General features: G+C 37.4%; 1 protein-coding gene across 1 annotated transcript; it reads left to right on the top strand.

The window, feature by feature from the left end:
- The first annotated feature begins 440 nt into the window (after nucleotides 1–440).
- On the top strand, nucleotides 441–18,128 carry LOC121146578 (coagulation factor XI-like). The gene is made up of 14 exons (XM_040966078.1): nucleotides 441–495; nucleotides 2,552–2,711; nucleotides 3,846–3,952; nucleotides 5,305–5,464; nucleotides 6,637–6,746; nucleotides 7,177–7,336; nucleotides 9,767–9,876; nucleotides 9,981–10,140; nucleotides 10,228–10,334; nucleotides 14,553–14,721; nucleotides 15,727–15,902; nucleotides 16,765–16,860; nucleotides 17,382–17,521; nucleotides 17,786–18,128. The coding sequence occupies exons 1-14, from the start codon at nucleotides 441–443 to the stop codon at nucleotides 17,945–17,947; spliced, it is 1,872 nt and encodes a 623-aa protein (XP_040822012.1). The 3' UTR covers nucleotides 17,948–18,128.
- Nucleotides 18,129–19,282: the final 1,154 nt, after the last annotated feature.

The following is a 19,282-nucleotide window of genomic DNA, read 5'->3' on the forward strand; positions in this document are numbered from 1 at the left end:
CAATGTCTGTAGCAGATTCATTAAACAGAAAATTCCATACGCAGAAAGTCATTCAGAGCTCTTTGAAAGATTTATAGAAACATCACTGAGGATGGAGCAAAGGGCACAAACCAAGAGAGAAAATAGAAATAAAGATGGAAAACTGAAGTGGGGACAGTGGTTAGGTAATGGTGGTAAGCAGTGAGCTGGAGGCCTAAGGAGGAAAAGAGGGAGCAAGGCAATTCAGGTTTCTGTACAACCGTGACAGTCTTCAGCATGACAGAAAATCATGTTCTAGAAGTGTGAAATGAAACAATTCAATGGTACAGTGGGAATTCTGTGAAAACTGTTGAATTAACTGCTCCTTTCCCTTTCAGCTTCTCATAAATCCTGATTTCAGCAAACTGCTTTGAAATCTACCTACTGTGTTCCAAAAATGTGTGTATTTCTCTCTTTACAGGATGACTTTGCTATATCCAATGCTACTTTACCTTCTACTTGCCTCAGTTTCTGGTGGTAAGTAGGACGTTACATTACACATAGAGTTAAAAAGGCTTCTTGCTAAATTGTAGATGGTAAAACAAGGGTGCATAAGCACGGAGCGGGAATCGCATGGCATTCCCCACACACGTGGGTAGATTCCATGCCATCCACTCCAGGGAAGGAAATAAAATACTTTGATTTTTTTTTTTCCCACCTCTGGCTCCATGGATGTTAAAAATAGGGAGGGAGGAAAATTGAGGCGAAGAATAATAGTGAAAGCCTTTTTCTATATCTTTATCTATATCAACACCTACCTAAACAACTCATTTAACTGTTACTTAAGAATAATAAGGGGAAAAACAGAATAATATGGAAAAGTATAAGTCTGATTTTCCTCACGGATTAGTTCTCCATTAGACAGTTCAAAGCAACACAACATACACGCAATAGCAATTTGTTCTGAAAAAAGTGTGTAAATATTGAAACACAGTTTTGGATTTCAATCATTTAGCTATTATTATTCATTATTCATATTACATCATGCTCAGTATTCCTGCTTATAAATTACTTAATACTCAGTAGAACATACTATTTTTAATCCCTATGTTTATTCTTTCTATAAAATAAAATTTAGGCATTCTTTTAAAGTGACATACATATTATATGATGTAATCATAATCAATCCTCTGTTTTGGCATATGTGAAAAGAGCAAATCTTGGTACAGAGATTTAAAGTAAAACAAATTTTAGTTAATGTATTAAGCTACTCAGTTCACAATTTCACTCTTCATTGTGACAAGACTGTCATTCATGTTATTACTTCAATTTTATTATTTTTAAATTGTATTGTTGTTCTATTGATATAAACTTTCAGTATCAACTGTACTGACATATTTTTAACACTGAATACAAAATTGCATATATGTTTCTACACAAATTTAGGGGCCATCTACCTTCTATAAACCTATAAAAAAATTCAGCTTTGTGGTGGTTTTCGCTACTTTATCCCTATATAGTTCCCTATACATCCATCTATATAAAGGTTGTTAAAATAAATATTTGAGTTTTTTTATTCTACTCAAAATGTTTTTTTTTTAATTTTAAGAATACTGAGATATATAGCAGTGTCCTTTAACGCAAACATGCCAAGATTAAAAGTAATAAACTTTTATTCAATGACTAAGGAACATTTTAATCCAAAAATTTACACACATTCAGAAATTTTCAATATCTTTTTCTCTCTTTTGAAGATTTGTTTATTTGAAAGACAGAAGGGGGGTAGAGGGAGAGAGAGAGGGAGGAGGGAGATTGTGCATCTACTGATTCACTCCCCAAAAGGCTACAAGGAAGTCAAGAGGCAGAGACTCCATCTTGGTCTCTCACGTAAGCGCCAGGGTTCCAAGAACTGGGCCATTTTATGATGCCCTGCTAGGTGAGTTAGCAAGAACCTGGATCAGAACTGAAACAATCAACAATGCAAACTTTACTCCAAGTTCAGCATTTTTATTCAACTCATTGTTTCAATAAACAAATTTATTTATCATTTCAACCAAAAAGAATTCAGCTTTTTGGGAGGTCTGGAGTTCCTTTTCAAATATTAGCCAATTTAAAGTGGTATAGTAGTGATGTAGTCCATTAGCACATGGAGAGTTACCACACACTACTGGGAAATGACCAGTCTGGATGGGGTCTTTGTTTCACAACAGGACAGAATTTGGATGAAGAGCACCAAAGAAAAAAGGGAGAAGTAGGGAGCCCATTCCAGACCTGAATGGGATCCTAAAGATCACCTCTGGCCAATAAAAAGGCTACGCATGATTCAGTTATACGCAAAGCATTCTGTGCCTCTAACACAATCTCTTAAAACCATATTTCCACTGAGACAAATATGCTATTTTGTAAATCTCTTCTCCATCTGAGGCTAATCATTCAAGAAATTAACATAGAGGTATTAGTGTCTGGATTTCCAAGTTCAACCACATTCTTATTAAATAGACCTACCTGCCTGCCTGGCCTCTGTGATGTTAGCACTTAATTAGCTAAGTGCACTCAAAACTCAAAATAACCTGGGTTGTGTATTGCATCATAGAATGTGTGACGAAGCTGTTCAGAGGCGTCTACTTTCAAGGAGGAGACATTACTACTGTTTTTACACCAAATGCTAAGCACTGCCAGCTGGTTTGCACCTATCATCCAAGATGCCTGCTCTTCACTTTTATGGCTGAATCATCTGCAGATTCTACTAAGTGGTAAATGGTTTTACCTCCACATGGAGGAAACAGATTTGACAGTTCAATTTCCCATTACAAAGTTTTCACTTATTTTTATAAAATTTAATATTAAATACTGAAAAATAAGTAGCACTTGCACTGAAATGTTAAATATTACAGGAGGAAAGCATGATGTTTAGACAGATAAGAAAAAAATACAAATATCAGTGTAATTTTCAGATTTCATGGAGGTCACATTGTTAATATTAATTATTGAGCTTTTCTATTAATTATTGATAGTTTAGTTTAGTTAAACCAAAACTGCCTCCTAACTTTGCTACTAGAAAAAAATCAAATATTTACAAATGTAAGTGGAAGAATTATGTAGTGATCCTATGTTGGATCACTGTTTTCTTCATGTAAGTATAAGCTTGTACATAGTTAAGAGGGAAAGTAATTTTTCAAAGCTAAAAGCTTCATTATGCAATCGTATGTAAAAAGAATCCCCTATTAGAGTCACTTTATACCCCAAGTATACTTCATAGCTACTAGCTGAAATGTATCAATATTCAAATATTGCACTTGGGTGTTTTGTCTTTTTAGTCATATTTTAAACATTCTACAGCACTCCTTCTACCACCCTTATTTCCATGTTGATCCCAAAAATTGAATCGTAAAGCCTTTCTAGTAAAATTTAGTTCAAGACATTTTTTGTGAATTAGGCTACATTCAAAGATATTCACAGAGTACTCTATGGAATTTATTAACAAGACAATGAATAGGAACTTAAGGCTCTGTAGATCAAAAAGCAAAACTGAAGTAGTAACACCAGTATAAGTACTTATATCACCATTTAAAATGTGACCATCTAAAAATCCATATTTAGCTAACAGATATCCAAAACTGCTGTTTTAAACTACATTTCACCACCAGGCCATAGTTCATCCAGCCTAATTACTTACTTCCTGTGAGGAATGAGTGTCATCACAGTCTTTTAAATGTAGGAATATTGAAATGAAAAACATAATCACAATCTTGCTAAAAAAATATTTACTTTGGCGTGAGCTGGAGGAGTTAGTTCCTTTCTCTTTGACTTTCTTTCTGTTGAATTATAAAACCCACTACTTCAGAACATAAATTTCCACCTCTAATATTGCTTCTATTAAAAAACAGGTTTACTTGCATCCTGAAGGACAGCATTACAGAATCACTGCCAAGTGTGAATTTGACAGGAGCCATATCTGGGTATTCTTTCAAGCAATGTTCACACCAAATAAGTGGTAAGATGTACACTTAGAATTATAAATAGTAGTCACTCTAATGTATACATATTGTCACATCAGATATAGTTAAATAGCTGTAAAATAAAACGCTGTCAAAAGTTCCATGACTTCTCATCCCTTCTTCAATATACTTTAATCTTCAAATATTTTGTCCTCTTCATCTTTGCAATCTAACATAACCATTCTCTTGTTGGAGAGAATATTTTACAAGCTATGCTCTTCCTTTATCCAAACTTTTTTTTTTCATAGTAGTCTGAGTTAGGGTCTGAAGAAGTGATTGTGGCAGCTTAGATCCCCAGTGGGGAGAGCAAATGAAAGACCTTCAGACAAAGGGGGATTAAAAGGGAAGAGTGAGTGGAAAAGCAATGATGGTGGACAGGGTCCTGCCATGTGGGACAGCCTAGCTGGTGGTTTTCCAGGTGGGTAGGGGAGTCCACAGGGGCTGGATATTCAACAGTTGTCCTGTGGCCCTCACCTCCAATTTTCCACAGAAACGAACAGAGGTTGGAGAAAGAAAAGGAGTTCAGAGAAGCTGATGGGTTAACAACAGATTTACATTGGACATAGAAGAAAGCCTAAACATAGGGGACCAACTTCCCTTCTTCTGAATGCTGACAGTAATGATCCAGATCCCAGAGTGTGTTTGGGTCCATAGAGCTATTAAGAGGAGGCAATTTACACTATATAGGTATATATGAGTTTTTTTGTTTAATATCTGAGGCCAATTGGAGAGTGTTTAAATTTGGCTAGTAGGCAGCTCAAGGGGGTAACAGGAGGAACGAGGCAGCACCCCATATGACTAATAGGTTCAGCTGCAGCCGTGGAATGCGGACTGAAACTGACGGAACAAGAGCATCCCCAAGTTTCTCTCAGTCAGGAAACTGGATAAACCCTTGCAGGGAGTTGTCACCACCACCACATCAGGGGTGAGCTACAGACCCAACAGTGGACAACCCATGTTGGAAGTTGTCACTTCTGAGCGTGGAATGGACTAGTGGGGGAGTTCATTTTGGACTGGAACTGGTCAGCAGACTTCAGCTCAGCTAATCCGTGTTTGGCCTATGCTCTATGCAAAACAAACAAACAAATAAATAGATAAAATAGAAAAGAGAGAAAAAAAAGGAAATGGGGGGATAAAGATAGAAGGAGAAGAAGGAAGGAAGGAAGGAAGGAAGGAAGGAAGGAAGGAAGGAAGGAAGAAGGCAAATTATAAAAAAGTTAAACGAAATGTTTCTGAGGAAAAGTGGGAGAAAAGTTTACTAAGTCAGGAGGAACAATTGCTAATAGTGAAATATTATAGTGGCTCCTGGAATCTAGTGAATACTAATATTTTTCACTTTTATTTCCAGCCTGCAACAAAGATGTTTATATGGACCTAGACATGAAGGGCATGAATTACAATAGCTCTGTTATGAGGAATGCCCAGGAATGCCAAGAGAGATGCACGAATGACATCCACTGTCAGTTCTTCACCTATGCAACAAGGCAGTTTCCCAGTGTAGAACATCGGTGAGGGAGTTGTGAATTGAGGATGTTAAAGGGTTCAGTGAAAAAAACAAAGTGGTGATTCATTATATTCTTTTCAGCAACTTACTGCAAACATTTATTTTCAGCTCCTAAAGACACTAAAGACTCAGTTTTGTTCAAGAAAAGTGTATAGAAAGACTCGTTTTGATGCATTTCATGGCAAGGAGCCTTGTAATGATCTTTTTATGGTGTGTGTGTGTGTGAGCATGCGCATGGTTAACTCCTATTCTAGTGAATTCCAGTAGTGCTCATTTTATAATTGATAATTTTGAAATAGCTATAATTGGTTTGATTAGCGGTGCCCTTCCCAGACTATGTCATAACTTAAGTCTAAAACAAGAAATAGAAACCCGCTCATCTGCTTTTCCAGCAACAGTTGCATATCAAGACAAAATAATTGAAGTCAACTGAAAAGTTTTGTCTTGCTCCACAAGCATTTCTGAGGCATTTCAGGAATAAATCTACTGTGTATGAAAATAAAAATAGTCTGATCTCTAATGATTGAATCAGTGCTCTTTTAAAACACTTATTTGGAAAATACATTATTAATTTTTGCATTTAGAAATACTTGAGAGGATCTGTATTCGCACAAGGACTGCATTTACAGAATCCAATGAACAAATAAAAAACTTGAAGTAACTAATATTTGGATTTTTAACATTAGACTTTAATATTATGCTCTCTACAACCACAGGAGAAAAGTGGAAAGCAAACAAAGCATCAAAAATTTATTTCAAAACAACAATGATGATGTAAAAACTTACTAATTAGTTTTCCATGGTTTGTAGTTCACGTCAAACAATATAGTATGTTTGGGAGTTCCTTGCCATTACTTTAACAAAAATATGAAAGTGTTAAGTCTAAGAAGGCCTTGAGAAACCAGTCATTCACTCCTACTGTTTGAGTCATCACCCCTCTTCAAGCTGTGGTTTTACTGATGAAGAAACCAAGTTTGTAGGTTTTCCAGGTCTACTGGATGCCCAGGGGTGGTACTGGGACTCAAGTCCAGCTTTCCAGCCTTCCCTATGAATGGTCTTCAAAATTATTCCTTTGTTCCAATGCCTAAGTCATATCACCAAATGGAATTTTTCACCATCTCATATCTTTCTTGCATTTGGAATTGTAAGAATTTTTCCACTTTTGTTTTCATTCAGTAACATCTGTATGTTGAAGTACACCCAATCAGGGACACCAACCCAAATAACGAGACTCAACAAAGTGGTGTCTGGATTTTCCTTGAAACCCTGCGCACTTTCTAACCTGGGTAACTACTGTTTTCTTAATGAAGAAGTCTAACCATTCCATATGTATGAGATTGATGGTATGTACCATACCTCTCCCTTAGGGTATCTGTTTATATTCACTGACAGAAAGACCCAGTGATCTTTTAGCTTCTTCATGTGACAGATTTTCAATGTGCCCCATACAGTTAGAGATCCTTCTTTCATGATCTTGTAAAATTTACTAATATATAGAAACCAAATTGCATGAATTTCATAGAAATGACTCAAGTGTACAGTGATAGAGATCAAATTTACATTTCAAGTTTAAAATAAGAACAGCATTGTTACTCAACAACTTTAAAGATCTTTGGGGAAAATAAAAATTTCTATATGGGATTTACAAAATGTGTGACTGCAATTTCCATGAACATGCTGGTGAACTGATTTCCTAACGTGTTTTCTGTCATACAGCCTGTATAAGGGACATTTTCCCTAGCACAGTGTTTGTTGACAATAACATCGACAGTGTTGTGGCTCCAGATGCTTTTGTCTGTCGCAGCATTTGTACACATCATCCCAACTGTTTGTTTTTTACATTCTTTTCCCAAGAATGGCCAAACGCATCTCAAAGGTAAGGAGCAAGGGTTCAAGGTAACTTGTTCTTCTGATGAAAACCACTGATTAACACCCATCATTAAAAATTCTTACTAACTAAAAATTCAATCTAGATATCTGCATGGTGAAAGAAATAGTGGAAAGATAATACACATTACACAGAATTAAAAGGTTTTACATCCAAATAAAATGCATCATCTTTAAATAAGTCCTTACTTTTTAGAAATCTATAAAGAAAATTTTGGGGGCAACTGGGTAAATGAGACTGTTGACTAATTATTAAATTATTTTATTTGCATTAACTTTTGGCATTAACTTTTCTAGGTGGAAAATGATATTGTGGCTATATAAAAATAATCTTTTAAGCATTTAGGAGTTAATTAACATGATATTTATAATTTAAGGACAAACCCACAGGAGATACTTCGTTGTTTTTTATTTTTAAAGGCAATTCCACCCAATGCCTGTTTAAGATCATTGAACCAAAAACAGAAACAGCACAAAATGTCAATGAAATGTCAGACTCAATGTGGAGAGCCAGAAATGGAAATGAAGTCTGACATCAACAAGGTTGGGTGATAGCAGAGGGGCACAGAAGAACTGAGGCCATCTCTGTCCCAGTGGGAATTAATATTGGATGCCACAAATAGTAAAAAAAAAAAAAATGTCTTTGATCACCAAGAGATATCTGTTGGAGTTGCTGACCCTCATTAATCAGATTCACTAAAAACATTTTAAAAACCATAGAACTAAACTGGTGCCCAAACTCAGATTCAATATTAAACCAGCCCTTCATATTTGTAAATTCCATATCCTTGCAGTCAATCAAAATATTTTTATAAAACTATGTGACTAAAAATGCACACTTTTGTTTTATTCCCTAACAGCCATTTACACAGAATTTATATTATATTTAGAATTATAAGTAATACAGAGATGATTTTAAGTATATGGAAAGATATGTCCAGGTTACAGCTAAATACTGTGCCATTATATATAAATGACTTGCACATCTACAGATTTTTAGTATACTTGACACTGAAGGACAACTACACTAACAGATTCAGAACTCACAGAGGTATTGACATTTGCTTGACTTGATTGTTCACTGTTGAGAGTGTCCCCAGGCCAAACCAGCCAAGGTAAGCACTTGAGTTCTTGTTGGGCAATCCTCATATCCCTCTAAGGAAGGCTGTACTCTTAAACATACCATAAATATTATACAAAATGTGAATCTTGCTTTCACTTACCAAACAAAGTTAATACAATGTAGCTAGTGTCTATGTGCATCTATTGTTCTAGACACTGAGGAAATAGTTGATATTTTAGTGAATTAAAAAAAAAAGTCTTGCTCATTTGGACCAGAGGAGTGGTAATATAAAAGTGATCAGACTGGAGTATACTGTCAGTTTGGAACCAAGAAATTTGCTGGTGGACCGCATGCAGGTTTTGACGGAAAGACAATGAATAAGTTATATCATGCAGATCTTCGGCTCAAGAAATTGAAAAGATGAAATGCCAATGGTACAGCTGCAGAGACTTTGTGAAGAGCAGATATTCTGTAGGAAGAAATGCCTATTAGAAATGGAAGTTAAGTTCATAAGATACAGCCAGTAATTAAAGTCAAGAGACTAGTGAGATTATCAAAGGATTAAATGGAACAGAAGAAAACTGATCCAAAGACTGGAACCCGGGCATGTTCAGAAATCAGTAAAAGTCTTTGTGTTGTATTGTTGTGCTCATTGTTTTTCTTCTTAATTTCATCTTTTGTAAAGTGACCAGTCATTGCTGTAAGAAGAGTAACACATCTGATACAGCATGTGGTGGGATCATGGCTCGCACAGAATCAGGACTTAGCTATCCAAATTTAAGTTAATTAAAATAAAATAAATCTAGAAACTCCCTTCCTCATCTGGATTAGACATATTTCAAGTGCTCAATAGCCACATGTGACTAGTCACCGTTTGACTGAATGGTGTAGATTCAGAACAGTTCTGTCGTTGTTCTATCAGATACTATGCTCTGTGCGCATGCCCAGTAAGGAAAAGGCAGCTGCCGTGTTGTGGAAACGCTGAAGACTTTCACTTGTCCCTAGAATTCCATTGCAGCATTTGAAGGAGAGTTCTAGGTTGCATGAAAGTTCTTTGATCTTTGAGAGGCTTGGAGGGTTGAGTGCAAAAAATAAAGAAGGAAGATACTGGGCATAGTGACTTCAAAATAAGCTCACGTAATTTTTGCAAACCCTTGTGGCTTAGTTTTGAAAATGTGTCTACCATTTGGATCACAGAGTGTGACTCAATGACTCAAGTGAACTTTCAAAATAGGAAATGTCTTGCTATTAAATGCCAGCAGAAGCTGATCTGACCTTCCAAAGATGTAGAGAAAAATGTTGTTCCTCTGAAGTACTTTACATGATGCATTTTTATTTCCATTTCCTTTGGGTTAGAAATCTTTGCCTCCTTAAAACATCTGAAAGTGGACTGCCAAGCACACGCATTATAAAGAACAAAGCTGTTTCTGGTTTCAGTCTACAAACCTGCAGGCACAGTGTCCCAGGTAAACAATGAAAGTATTTCTGATTGACATCAGCACGTCTTCGGGAAACTAATGCAGGTCAAAGTTCTGTTTCTCATATCTGGCATATGCGATTTGTTGTCCAGTGTTCTGCCATTCTTTGTTTTACCACGATACTGCTTTTTTGGGTGAAGAATTGGACATTGTTGATGTGAAAGGTCATGAAGCTTGCCAGAAAGTGTGCACCAATACTGTCCGATGCCAATTTTTCACCTATTCATCTGAAGAATCTTGCAACAAAGAAAAGTAAGGTATATTTATGTAACCTAGATTCCCCTGTCCCATTTCTTTTTGAGGTGCATTCTGTTCATAACATTTTATTTCTACCTGTAGGGGCACATGTTATTTGAAACTTTCTTCAAATGGATCTCCAACGAAAATACTTCATGGGAGGGGAAGCATCTCTGGATATACATTAAGGTTATGCAAAATGGATAATGGTGAGTGACACACCACTTAAGAAAATTCAAATGAAGTGTTACTCTGCACTGATTATATATCACTAAGAGTCAAAATTAGTTACAGAAGGGAGAAAATTAGTAAAACAGCAAATATAGCAATTTTCTATTGTCTTCACTCTTATCCTCCAGTTAACTATGTTTTGAAAGCAAATACTGGGCGTTGATTAAAATATCCATGCCTAGTATTAACTGACTATGTGTTTTAATTTGATTTATTTATGAAACTGGTCATGTTTGGTCATTGAGGCCAAAGATATTTCTTTTTATCTTGATCATGAAAATAATAAGTATCCTGATTAATCGAATTATTTACTTTTTCCTACTTTATGTGAAACACAATCACCAAATGTTCTCTAAATTATGTATCTGTCCCTGAAACACAGTAGTAGCTCCTTTTCAGGGCCATCATTCTTCCAGATTCCCTGCATGAGTTCTGCAGATTATGAATACTGGCCAAAGTTAATTTGTAACAATGAGTGTGCAAGGGCATGACAAAAATAAAAAGCTTATCTGTATACAAGATCTGGAATCCTAATAATTATCATGAAAACCCAGCACGCAATTTCTAAGCACCACAGCAAGGATAGTCCTGTACAAGTAGAACTGCTCCAACAGACAGAAAGAACATTCCACAACCACGTCTCCATCAGTAACCATAAAACTATAATTTTTAAATAATTTACGTGTTTAAAATCTGCTTCATTTATTTGAAAAGAAGAGAGACAAATTCAGGATGCTCCCGTCCATTGGTTGATTCTCCAAAAATTCACACTGCCCAAGCTGGGCCTGGACAAAGCCACAAACAGACCAGGAACTCTCTTATGTGGGAGGCAGATACTGTAGCCCTTAATTCACACCTTCTGTATACATGGGTACTCATTAGTGATAAGCTGGAATCAGGAATGGATTTGGGATACAAATACACTGGTACAGATTGCAGGTGCCCCAGGTGATGTCTTAACCACTAAGATCTGTTCCATCTTACCTTAATTTAAGTAAAGCTACATATTTTTGATGGTTCAATATCCAGTGTTACAATGTACAATGAATTAAGTTGCAACTGAGATTTGATGAGTAAAATGGAAATGATATCCATGCTTTAGTAGTTTTACAGCTTTAGATGTACAAAAATTGGGGTTGAGGCTGATGCTGTGGCACATCTGGTAAAGCTGTCACCCATAGCATCCACAAACTCTTTGTCACCAGTTCAAGTTCCAGCTGCTCCACTTCCAATCCAGCTTTCTGCTAATGGCTTTGGAAAACAGCAAAGGATAGTCAAAGTTATTGGGCCTCTGCACACACATGGGAGACTCGGAAGAAGCTCCTGGCTTTATACTGGCCCATTTGGGAAGTGAAATCATGGATAGAAGATTTTCTCTCTGTCTCTCTCTCTCTCTTTCTCCTTTTCCTACCCTCTCTTTTCCTCTATCACTCTGCACTTTCAAATAAATAAATGAATACATCTTTTAAAACTTGGGGGTGTTAGCATGTCTGCTATACTGAGAAGGTAAATTAGCCTTTACTGTCTGAGAACCTGTTTCATGGGACATACAAAAGAATATGTTGCCCAGTAATAACAGCCTAATTAGGAAATTATGTCTGCCTAGAGTTTATAGTTGCTTTTAAGAAAATCTTTGGATGGCTTAAGCATCTTTTGAAAACAATATGAAGTTGTAGTTCATACTTTGTTTTCCTCATAATAAATTTGCCTAAGGCAAGAAGAAGCATTCAGAAATAAGTTTTGTCTTGCCTCCACTTCTTTATTTGTTTGTTTGTGTTTTTGGTGGGTTTTTTTTTCTCCATTTCTTTAAAAAAAATTTACTTATAGTAAAAGAACAAATTTCATGAAATTCACATATGTAATTTTAAGAGCACAGTCATAAATCCCACCATATCCTCTCTCCCTTCTTTTTTCATTCCCATCCTCTGCCCTCCTTCCTTTCTTGCCTTTCTTTTAATTTTGCCAAAGACATATTTTTCAATTTATTTTATAATCACAAGCTTTACTTGCTACTAAATACAGAATTCAAGAAATAGTGGGCAGAAAAACCACTGTTCCTCAAGAATACAGACAACGGCTGTAAACAATCATCAATGAGAAAGAACAGTAGAAAATTCTATTTTCATCCTACATCTTTCATGATGTTCTATTCTATTGAAATTACAGACTCTTGTCTGTATATATGGAATATATTGGGTAGAGACTGATCATTGTGGGAGAAAATATAAGATAAAAGAAAAGGAAACCTTCTGTTTTTTTTTGGTGTGCTTTCTGAAGTAAGATCCCCATGCACAGTAAGACACGGTATATCTCATTGTTATGCTTCCCGTGTCCTAGACTGTTACTGATCTATAATATAGTTAAACATTCTGAAGATAAGTAACAGTGCTATTAAAAGAAAATTTCTTAACAAAAATTAAATCTGAACATATATTCAATGTTTTGTTTAAACTCAGAAGACAAATAGAATGAATATCAGGACTTATGCTTCATAAGGTCTAATGCTGAACTATTTACATATAGCTACAGCTCACCTTTTAATTTTCTTAAAATTTGTTTTACATTCTTTCTGAGCTTGCAAGTTAATAGGGCTTTCCAGGAACTTCAGAATACAGTTAAAGTATTTAAAAATATCACTCCAAAAGCAATGTCCCACATCTACTCTTTAAGATTTTTTAAAAATTGAACTGCAGTTACAAAAAGAGGCAAAGACAGGAGAGAGCTTCAACCTGCTGTTTTACTTCCCCAATGGCTGCAATGGCCAGAGCAGTGCCAGGTAGAAGCCAGGAACCCAGCAATCCACCTTGCTCTCCCACATGAATGCAGGGGCCCCAGGAAGTTGGTAATATATACCGCTGACTGCTTTCCCAGGCACGGTAGCAGGGACTGAGCTGGATGGGAAATGGGGCAGCCAGGGGCTGGAATCTGCACCCATAAGGGATCCTAGCATTGTAGACAAAGGCCCCTCCCACTATGCCACAGTGCCATCTCTCTCCTATCCACTTGTCAATGAGAACTCTGTAGCCTCACATAAACACATCATCCTCATTTTTTACCTTAGCTTTCTATCTCCTTCTCCTGTCCCTGTTTCCATTTGAAGCCTCTTCCAGAATTATATGTTCATGTCCCCACTGGGGAGAAAAGAAGGCCTGGAAATGTTGCTTCTGCATATAAACCAGTTAACATTTAGGACTTGACTTTTTGCAAGAGGCTCTTTCTGCTCACTGTACACGTCTCCTGTAGTTCAGGACATGGAGCTGCTTTCATCCCCTGAGTGCTATCTTGGCATCACCTGACACCTTGTTAGAGCAATTTCCACCACCTCTCACAGTCATACTAAATCCAAATCTGTGTTTTTAGACACTCAGGTGATCCTCATGTGCTTGGAGTTTGACATAGACTGCTCTAGAATACTGCTGTCTGTGGGCATCTCACTCCTACACAGTCTGGGTTATGTGGCAGGATTGGCCAAAGCACCAACGGAGCATGAGTTGCTGTGCCTGGAAATGCAGGTGGTAGATCTAAGAGGGACTAGTCTGTTAGAGCAGCCAAGAGGGGAAACAAGTCAAGAGTATGAGTCAAACAAATCACTGTAAAGTGCCAAGATGGACTCAGAAGAACCCCGAACTGTTAACAGGCCAAAAAAAAAAAAAAAAACAACCAAACAGAAGAAATTCACAAAAACAAGATCGGCATTGCTTTGGATGTGGTTGAAGCAGGAGGGTGGGTAGGAGACAAAGTCAGCTCCATTGAAAGGGACAAGTCAGACTAAGGTTGCAAACTGAGTAGAAGGCACTAAGATTTTGTTTGCAGAATTCTCAAGCTGGTCTCTACCTCCAGAGTTTCTGGTTCATTGGATCTGAGGTGGAGTTTAGGCATTTGCATTTCTAGCAAGTTCTCAGGGAATCACTCTTGGCAACTACTTCTTTTAAATCATGTCATCATTTCAAGAAAGTGTGCCTGAGACAACAGCTGGAGATGGTAGCATTTTGCATGGCCTGCAGTTACAAGGTGACTTAGTCATTCAATTTTTATGCACACGGTTTGCCTCATCAACTTGAATAGAAAGTCTATGCAATTTGATGTCATAATCGACTGTTGAATGGAAGGAACATTTTCATTTTTTTTGTACCTGATGGAGCACAAGTTTGACAAAAAATTAACATTAGCTACTCATTGAAATCTTTGTGTTGTAGAGTGCACAACCAAGATCAAGCCCAGAATTGTTGGAGGAACTGCCTCTGTTCATGGTGAGTGGCCTTGGCAGGTAACTCTGCACATCATGTCACCCAGCCAAAGACACCTATGTGGAGGCTCCATCATTGGAAACCAGTGGATATTAACAGCTGCTCATTGCTTCTATGGGTCAGTATTAATGCTGTTTTATTAGCTCACGCTCCACACACACATATGCGAACAATTACTAGCTTATCAGTCAACAGGCTTTAAACTAGCCTATTAGTAACTAATTTCCTATCCTTAGAGGAAAAAGGAAAACAAAAATAAATAAACACTCATGATTATGCAGCAGTTGAACAGGTGCAGGAGCATGTCTGTTTGATTGCATATTTTGCCACTTCCCCAATTAAATCTACACACACTCACAGAGGCTTTCTTGCTATTCCCTATCACATCTTATCACCCTCTGTGCACTGTGCCCAGAACTAAATTTTCCCTATGCATTGAATCAGGTCTCATTCATTCTCTCTCTCTCTCCCCCATGTCTCTCTTTATCTCTCTGCTTCCAGATATAGAAATATTTTATTATGCATCTTTGCACTGAATTTCTTCTTTACATCACTTTCAATATTGCCCAAACATCAATCTCTGCCTGAAGCAACTCTGAATCACAGCAAACCATAGCACACCAAGCTTCCTCCTTGATCTTTACTAACCCTTGAATTGCTTGTAGACACAGTCTGTGTGCTGTTTTATTTTGCTTTTGTTTTCTGCTCAGTATGCAGATTCATACTATCACTCAAGGGTATCTGAAGTTGAGTCTCCTCTATCTTTCACATTTGGAGAAATGCAATTGCCATTGACAGAACAAAGACTAAAACTAGGATCTTTTGGCTGTGTGTGTGTAAGAAAAAACACATTTGTTTATTCTATGTGTTCAATGTAAAATAAATACTCTCACCTCTCACAGGCTATTTTTTATAGGTGGGATGTCTGAATGGAAAAATTAATATTGCAATCACATGTTTTCCTTCTCAAAGCATGTCATTAGCAGAAAGTATTAATAATACTGTTAGTAGCTAAAAAGCTGTGTAATCCAACATGTTTGGGAGTTATTTTGTAAAGAAATAAATTTTGAAAAAAAAATTATTTCCTAAAAAAAATTCTTTCTTCTTTTTGCATGCTTCTTAGGGTACAATCACCTAAAATTTTGCGTGCTTATGGTGGAATTTTAAATCAATCTGAAATAAAAGCAGATACACCTTTCTTTGGGGTCCAAGAAATAATAATTCATGAGCAATACAAAACAGCAGAAAGTGGGTATGATATTGCTCTGTTGAAACTGGAAACAACAATTAGTTATACAGGTAGGTGAGAAGCTAACCACAATGGTGACCTCAATAAAATGAACTCCTGAGTTCATGGCCTGAGCACAGCATGTTCTCTGAGTGTTACTATTACAGGAAACTGAGATAGCCTCTCAATCTGTTAACGATGAAATTCTATTACATTTTATTTTGGGAGTGTTGTGAGGATGCAAGTTTTTTTCAGGCTCCTTTAGGTGCATAAAATGACATTTTCTTAAAGATGTATTTATTTACTTATTTGAAGGCATACTGAGAGAGAAGAGTCAGAGAAAGCCTATGAAAGAGAGAGAGATACATAGAGGGAGAAAGAGAGAGAGAAAAAAAAAACAGACAAACAAAACCCAGGCAAACTCAGGAGACAGAAATTCTACCCAACTTCAGTACTTGGGCCATCTCCTGTTGTTCTCCCAGGCACATTAACAGGAGGCTAGATGGGAAGTACAGATGAACTCAAACATGCATTTGATATGGAAAGCCTGAGTTGAGAGCAGCAGGTTAACCCACTGGAGCATCACACGAGGTTGACATAATTTTATAAGATATTGAAATATTAAGGATGATTTAGTCTGGTATCTTCCTTTTATGAACAGGACTGGAGATCATGGCAATGAAGCACCTTGTGCACGGTCACAGCCTGATAGTGAAGAGTCAACTGGGGAGTCAGAGCTATTCTCTATCTTGTCCTCTCAACCTGGGATACATGATAAATAACAGTGTGCATAAGAGATGGACATGCACGACAAAGTAAAATTTGAATATAGTAAACAGAAAAATTAATAATATAAAAGAAAAGGAGAGTTTCTTATGGGAAGGAAAATACATTTTGCTTAGGGCAACTAACACATGATGTTTAAAAATTTAGATTCTCAACGACCCATATGCCTACCTTCTAAAGGAGACAGAAATGTAATATACACTGACTGCTGGGTGACTGGATGGGGTTACAGGAAATTAAACGGTAAGACATGATGCTTTTAAATATGCTTCATCCTAAAAACACCTCCTCGGCCTTCTCAAGCCATGTAGCTCAAATGCAAGTGAAATAGTACCACTACATTGTAAGAAGTCTATTAATCAACATGGAAAGGTAAAGCTACTCACGTGAGGATGAGGTCAGGCCTGTCTGATTGGAGTTTTAAACATGATTAAATCTCTTTAAAGGCCAATTATTTTTAAATTAAGCTTAATGTGAAATTTAGCCTTTTTAAGGTGAATGTTCCAGCCTATTATCTAATTGTTTTCTCTAGGATGTAATTCCAGTTAAAGTCACCATTAAGTTTTAAACTTAATTAATAATAACAAAGTAGCACACCTAGTAATGAAAACAGTGCCTCCTTTACACTCTGTCATCGTACAAGTTCTGGAGGTAAACCTACTTTTTCCTTCTAAATTTTTGTGTAGGTGCAATACCAATCATAAATATCTGGGTATTTATTTATATGCATTTATTAAAAAAATTACATTCTTTTTTTTTTTCAGACAAAATACAAAATACTCTCCAGAAAGCCAAGATACCCCTGGTGACCAATGAAGAATGCCAGAAAGGATACAAAAAACACAAGATAACCAGTGGGATGATCTGTGCTGGCTATCAAGAGGGGGGGAAGGATGCCTGCAAGGTGAGAGGAGACAGTGTGCCTGGAGTGCTTACAGCATGTGAAGAGCAGTCTTGGCCAAAGAGCAGGTGTTACTGGATTTGCATTTCTTAGACTGGAATGTGAAATGCATGCACTGGATGAAAGAAACTGCTTATGTTCCTTGAGTTTGCTAAAGGGATGGGACACAACTTCGGGCAAATTCACTCTGAGCAAACTCCAGTTCGGAAGGGAAGTCTCTGGACTGATGTGTGTATGTGGAATGTCTTGACTTTCTCTCCTTTGCAGGGCGATTCGGGAGGCCCCCTGTCGTGTAAGCACAACGAGGTCTGGCACTTGGTGGGCATCACGAGCTGGGGGGAAGGTTGTGCTCAGAGGGAACGGCCTGGCGTTTACACCAATGTGCTCAAGTATGTGGACTGGATCCTAGACAGAACACAAGCATCCTGAAGCAGCTCTTAGCTCCCAGGTCAGAAGTACAAACCAGGTGATTCCTGAGAAGAGGGTTTTGAGTTCACTGACAAAGATATGGGACCACCACCTAGGCTCTACACTAACACAGAGAAAGTGTTTGGTGCTTGGAAGAAAATGCAACAAGAAAATGTCATGTCCACAATTATCATTCTGTATTATATTATAGTTGATTTTCAGCACCCAGTCTTTCTTCTGCTGAGCCAAAGAAATGCTGTGTGGTGATCATTTTGAAGATGAACTTGGGATTTATAAGCAGATATTCCAAAAAAGGATCAAGCCGAGGTACCAACAGATCAGGTAGAATTGCTTAAAAATTTAAAAAACAAGCAAACAAACAAACAAACAAACAAAAAAACAGAGAAAGATCTCTTATGTAAAACCTGGGAGCTGGAAGGCCCAGGAACAAGGAAATGCCATCAGTTACCAGGAATCTATACTCTGTCTGTACAAGTACTTGTCTTTTGTACAGGAATTCAATAGCAGCTTTGCAATAGTCAGGATTTTCTGTCATCACAATTTTTAATACAGCTCTTTCGAGTCAATGTCGGCAGATACAAGGTTAGAGTGACTACGGAAAAAGACGGTGGAGTTTCTATGTGGGAGAGCAGTGTGAACAGCATTTCACCTGAAGCAGCACCTTAAGGAAAACACTTAAACATCTACTTGCCTAAGAAACTGTGCATGGATGGTGTGCATTTGGAGTGGTTTGGGGAGAGTGGATGGGGATAGAGAAAAGGAAAGCAAGCTGAAACTCCCCAGCATTAGCTGGTGTGACTGTGGGCTACACAGTAAGTGTACTGAAGAGCGATCGAGCTAAAGTCTATCCATAGCACGAGGGAAATCGAATTGGAACCCAAAGGCTAGAGTCCTCAGGTTCTGCAAACAGGACTCGATTTGTCTCCCTTGCACAAATATTTACACAGTTACTATTCTGACAAAGTCCAATAAACTTGAATTTGAGCTGCCTCCAAATAGCTCTCAACCCTGATCAATAATTATACAATTAATTCAATGTAAAAAAAATATTTATTAGGCACAATTAAGTAACAGCATCACTTTGAGCCTTGAGGATGCAATGGTTAACATGTTGGGGTCTGTGCAGTGGATGTGGGGGGACACGAAGGTGTGAAGAGTGTTGTTCCCTTGCAGGCAGGGTCGCAGGGAACTTCCGGCTGCATGACAGGGCCCGGCGGATGTCTCTACAACCACCTGAATGCAGCTGTACCTTCCTTTGCATGGACCACCCTGCAGAATTCTAATCCATGCAGGCATTGTTTGCTACTGTGGAGCTGGCTTTTTTACTCAATGTGA

The sequence above is a fragment of the Ochotona curzoniae genome, unplaced genomic scaffold (genome assembly GCF_017591425.1).
Source record: "Ochotona curzoniae isolate NIBS_2020 unplaced genomic scaffold, NIBS_Ocur_1.0 scaffold_4505, whole genome shotgun sequence".
Lineage (NCBI taxonomy): Eukaryota > Metazoa > Chordata > Mammalia > Lagomorpha > Ochotonidae > Ochotona > Ochotona curzoniae.

Bases quoted from the DNA above. Each gene is read 5' to 3' on its own strand.
- LOC121146578 (XM_040966078.1), top strand. From the start codon at position 441: ATGACTTTGCTATATCCAATGCTACTTTACCTTCTACTTGCCTCAGTT. The intron at 6,747-7,176 runs GTAACTACTGTT...TCTGTCATACAG, and splicing joins CTGCGCACTTTCTAACCTGG to CCTGTATAAGGGACATTTTC. The intron at 10,141-10,227 runs GTAAGGTATATT...TTCTACCTGTAG, and splicing joins GAATCTTGCAACAAAGAAAA to GGGCACATGTTATTTGAAAC.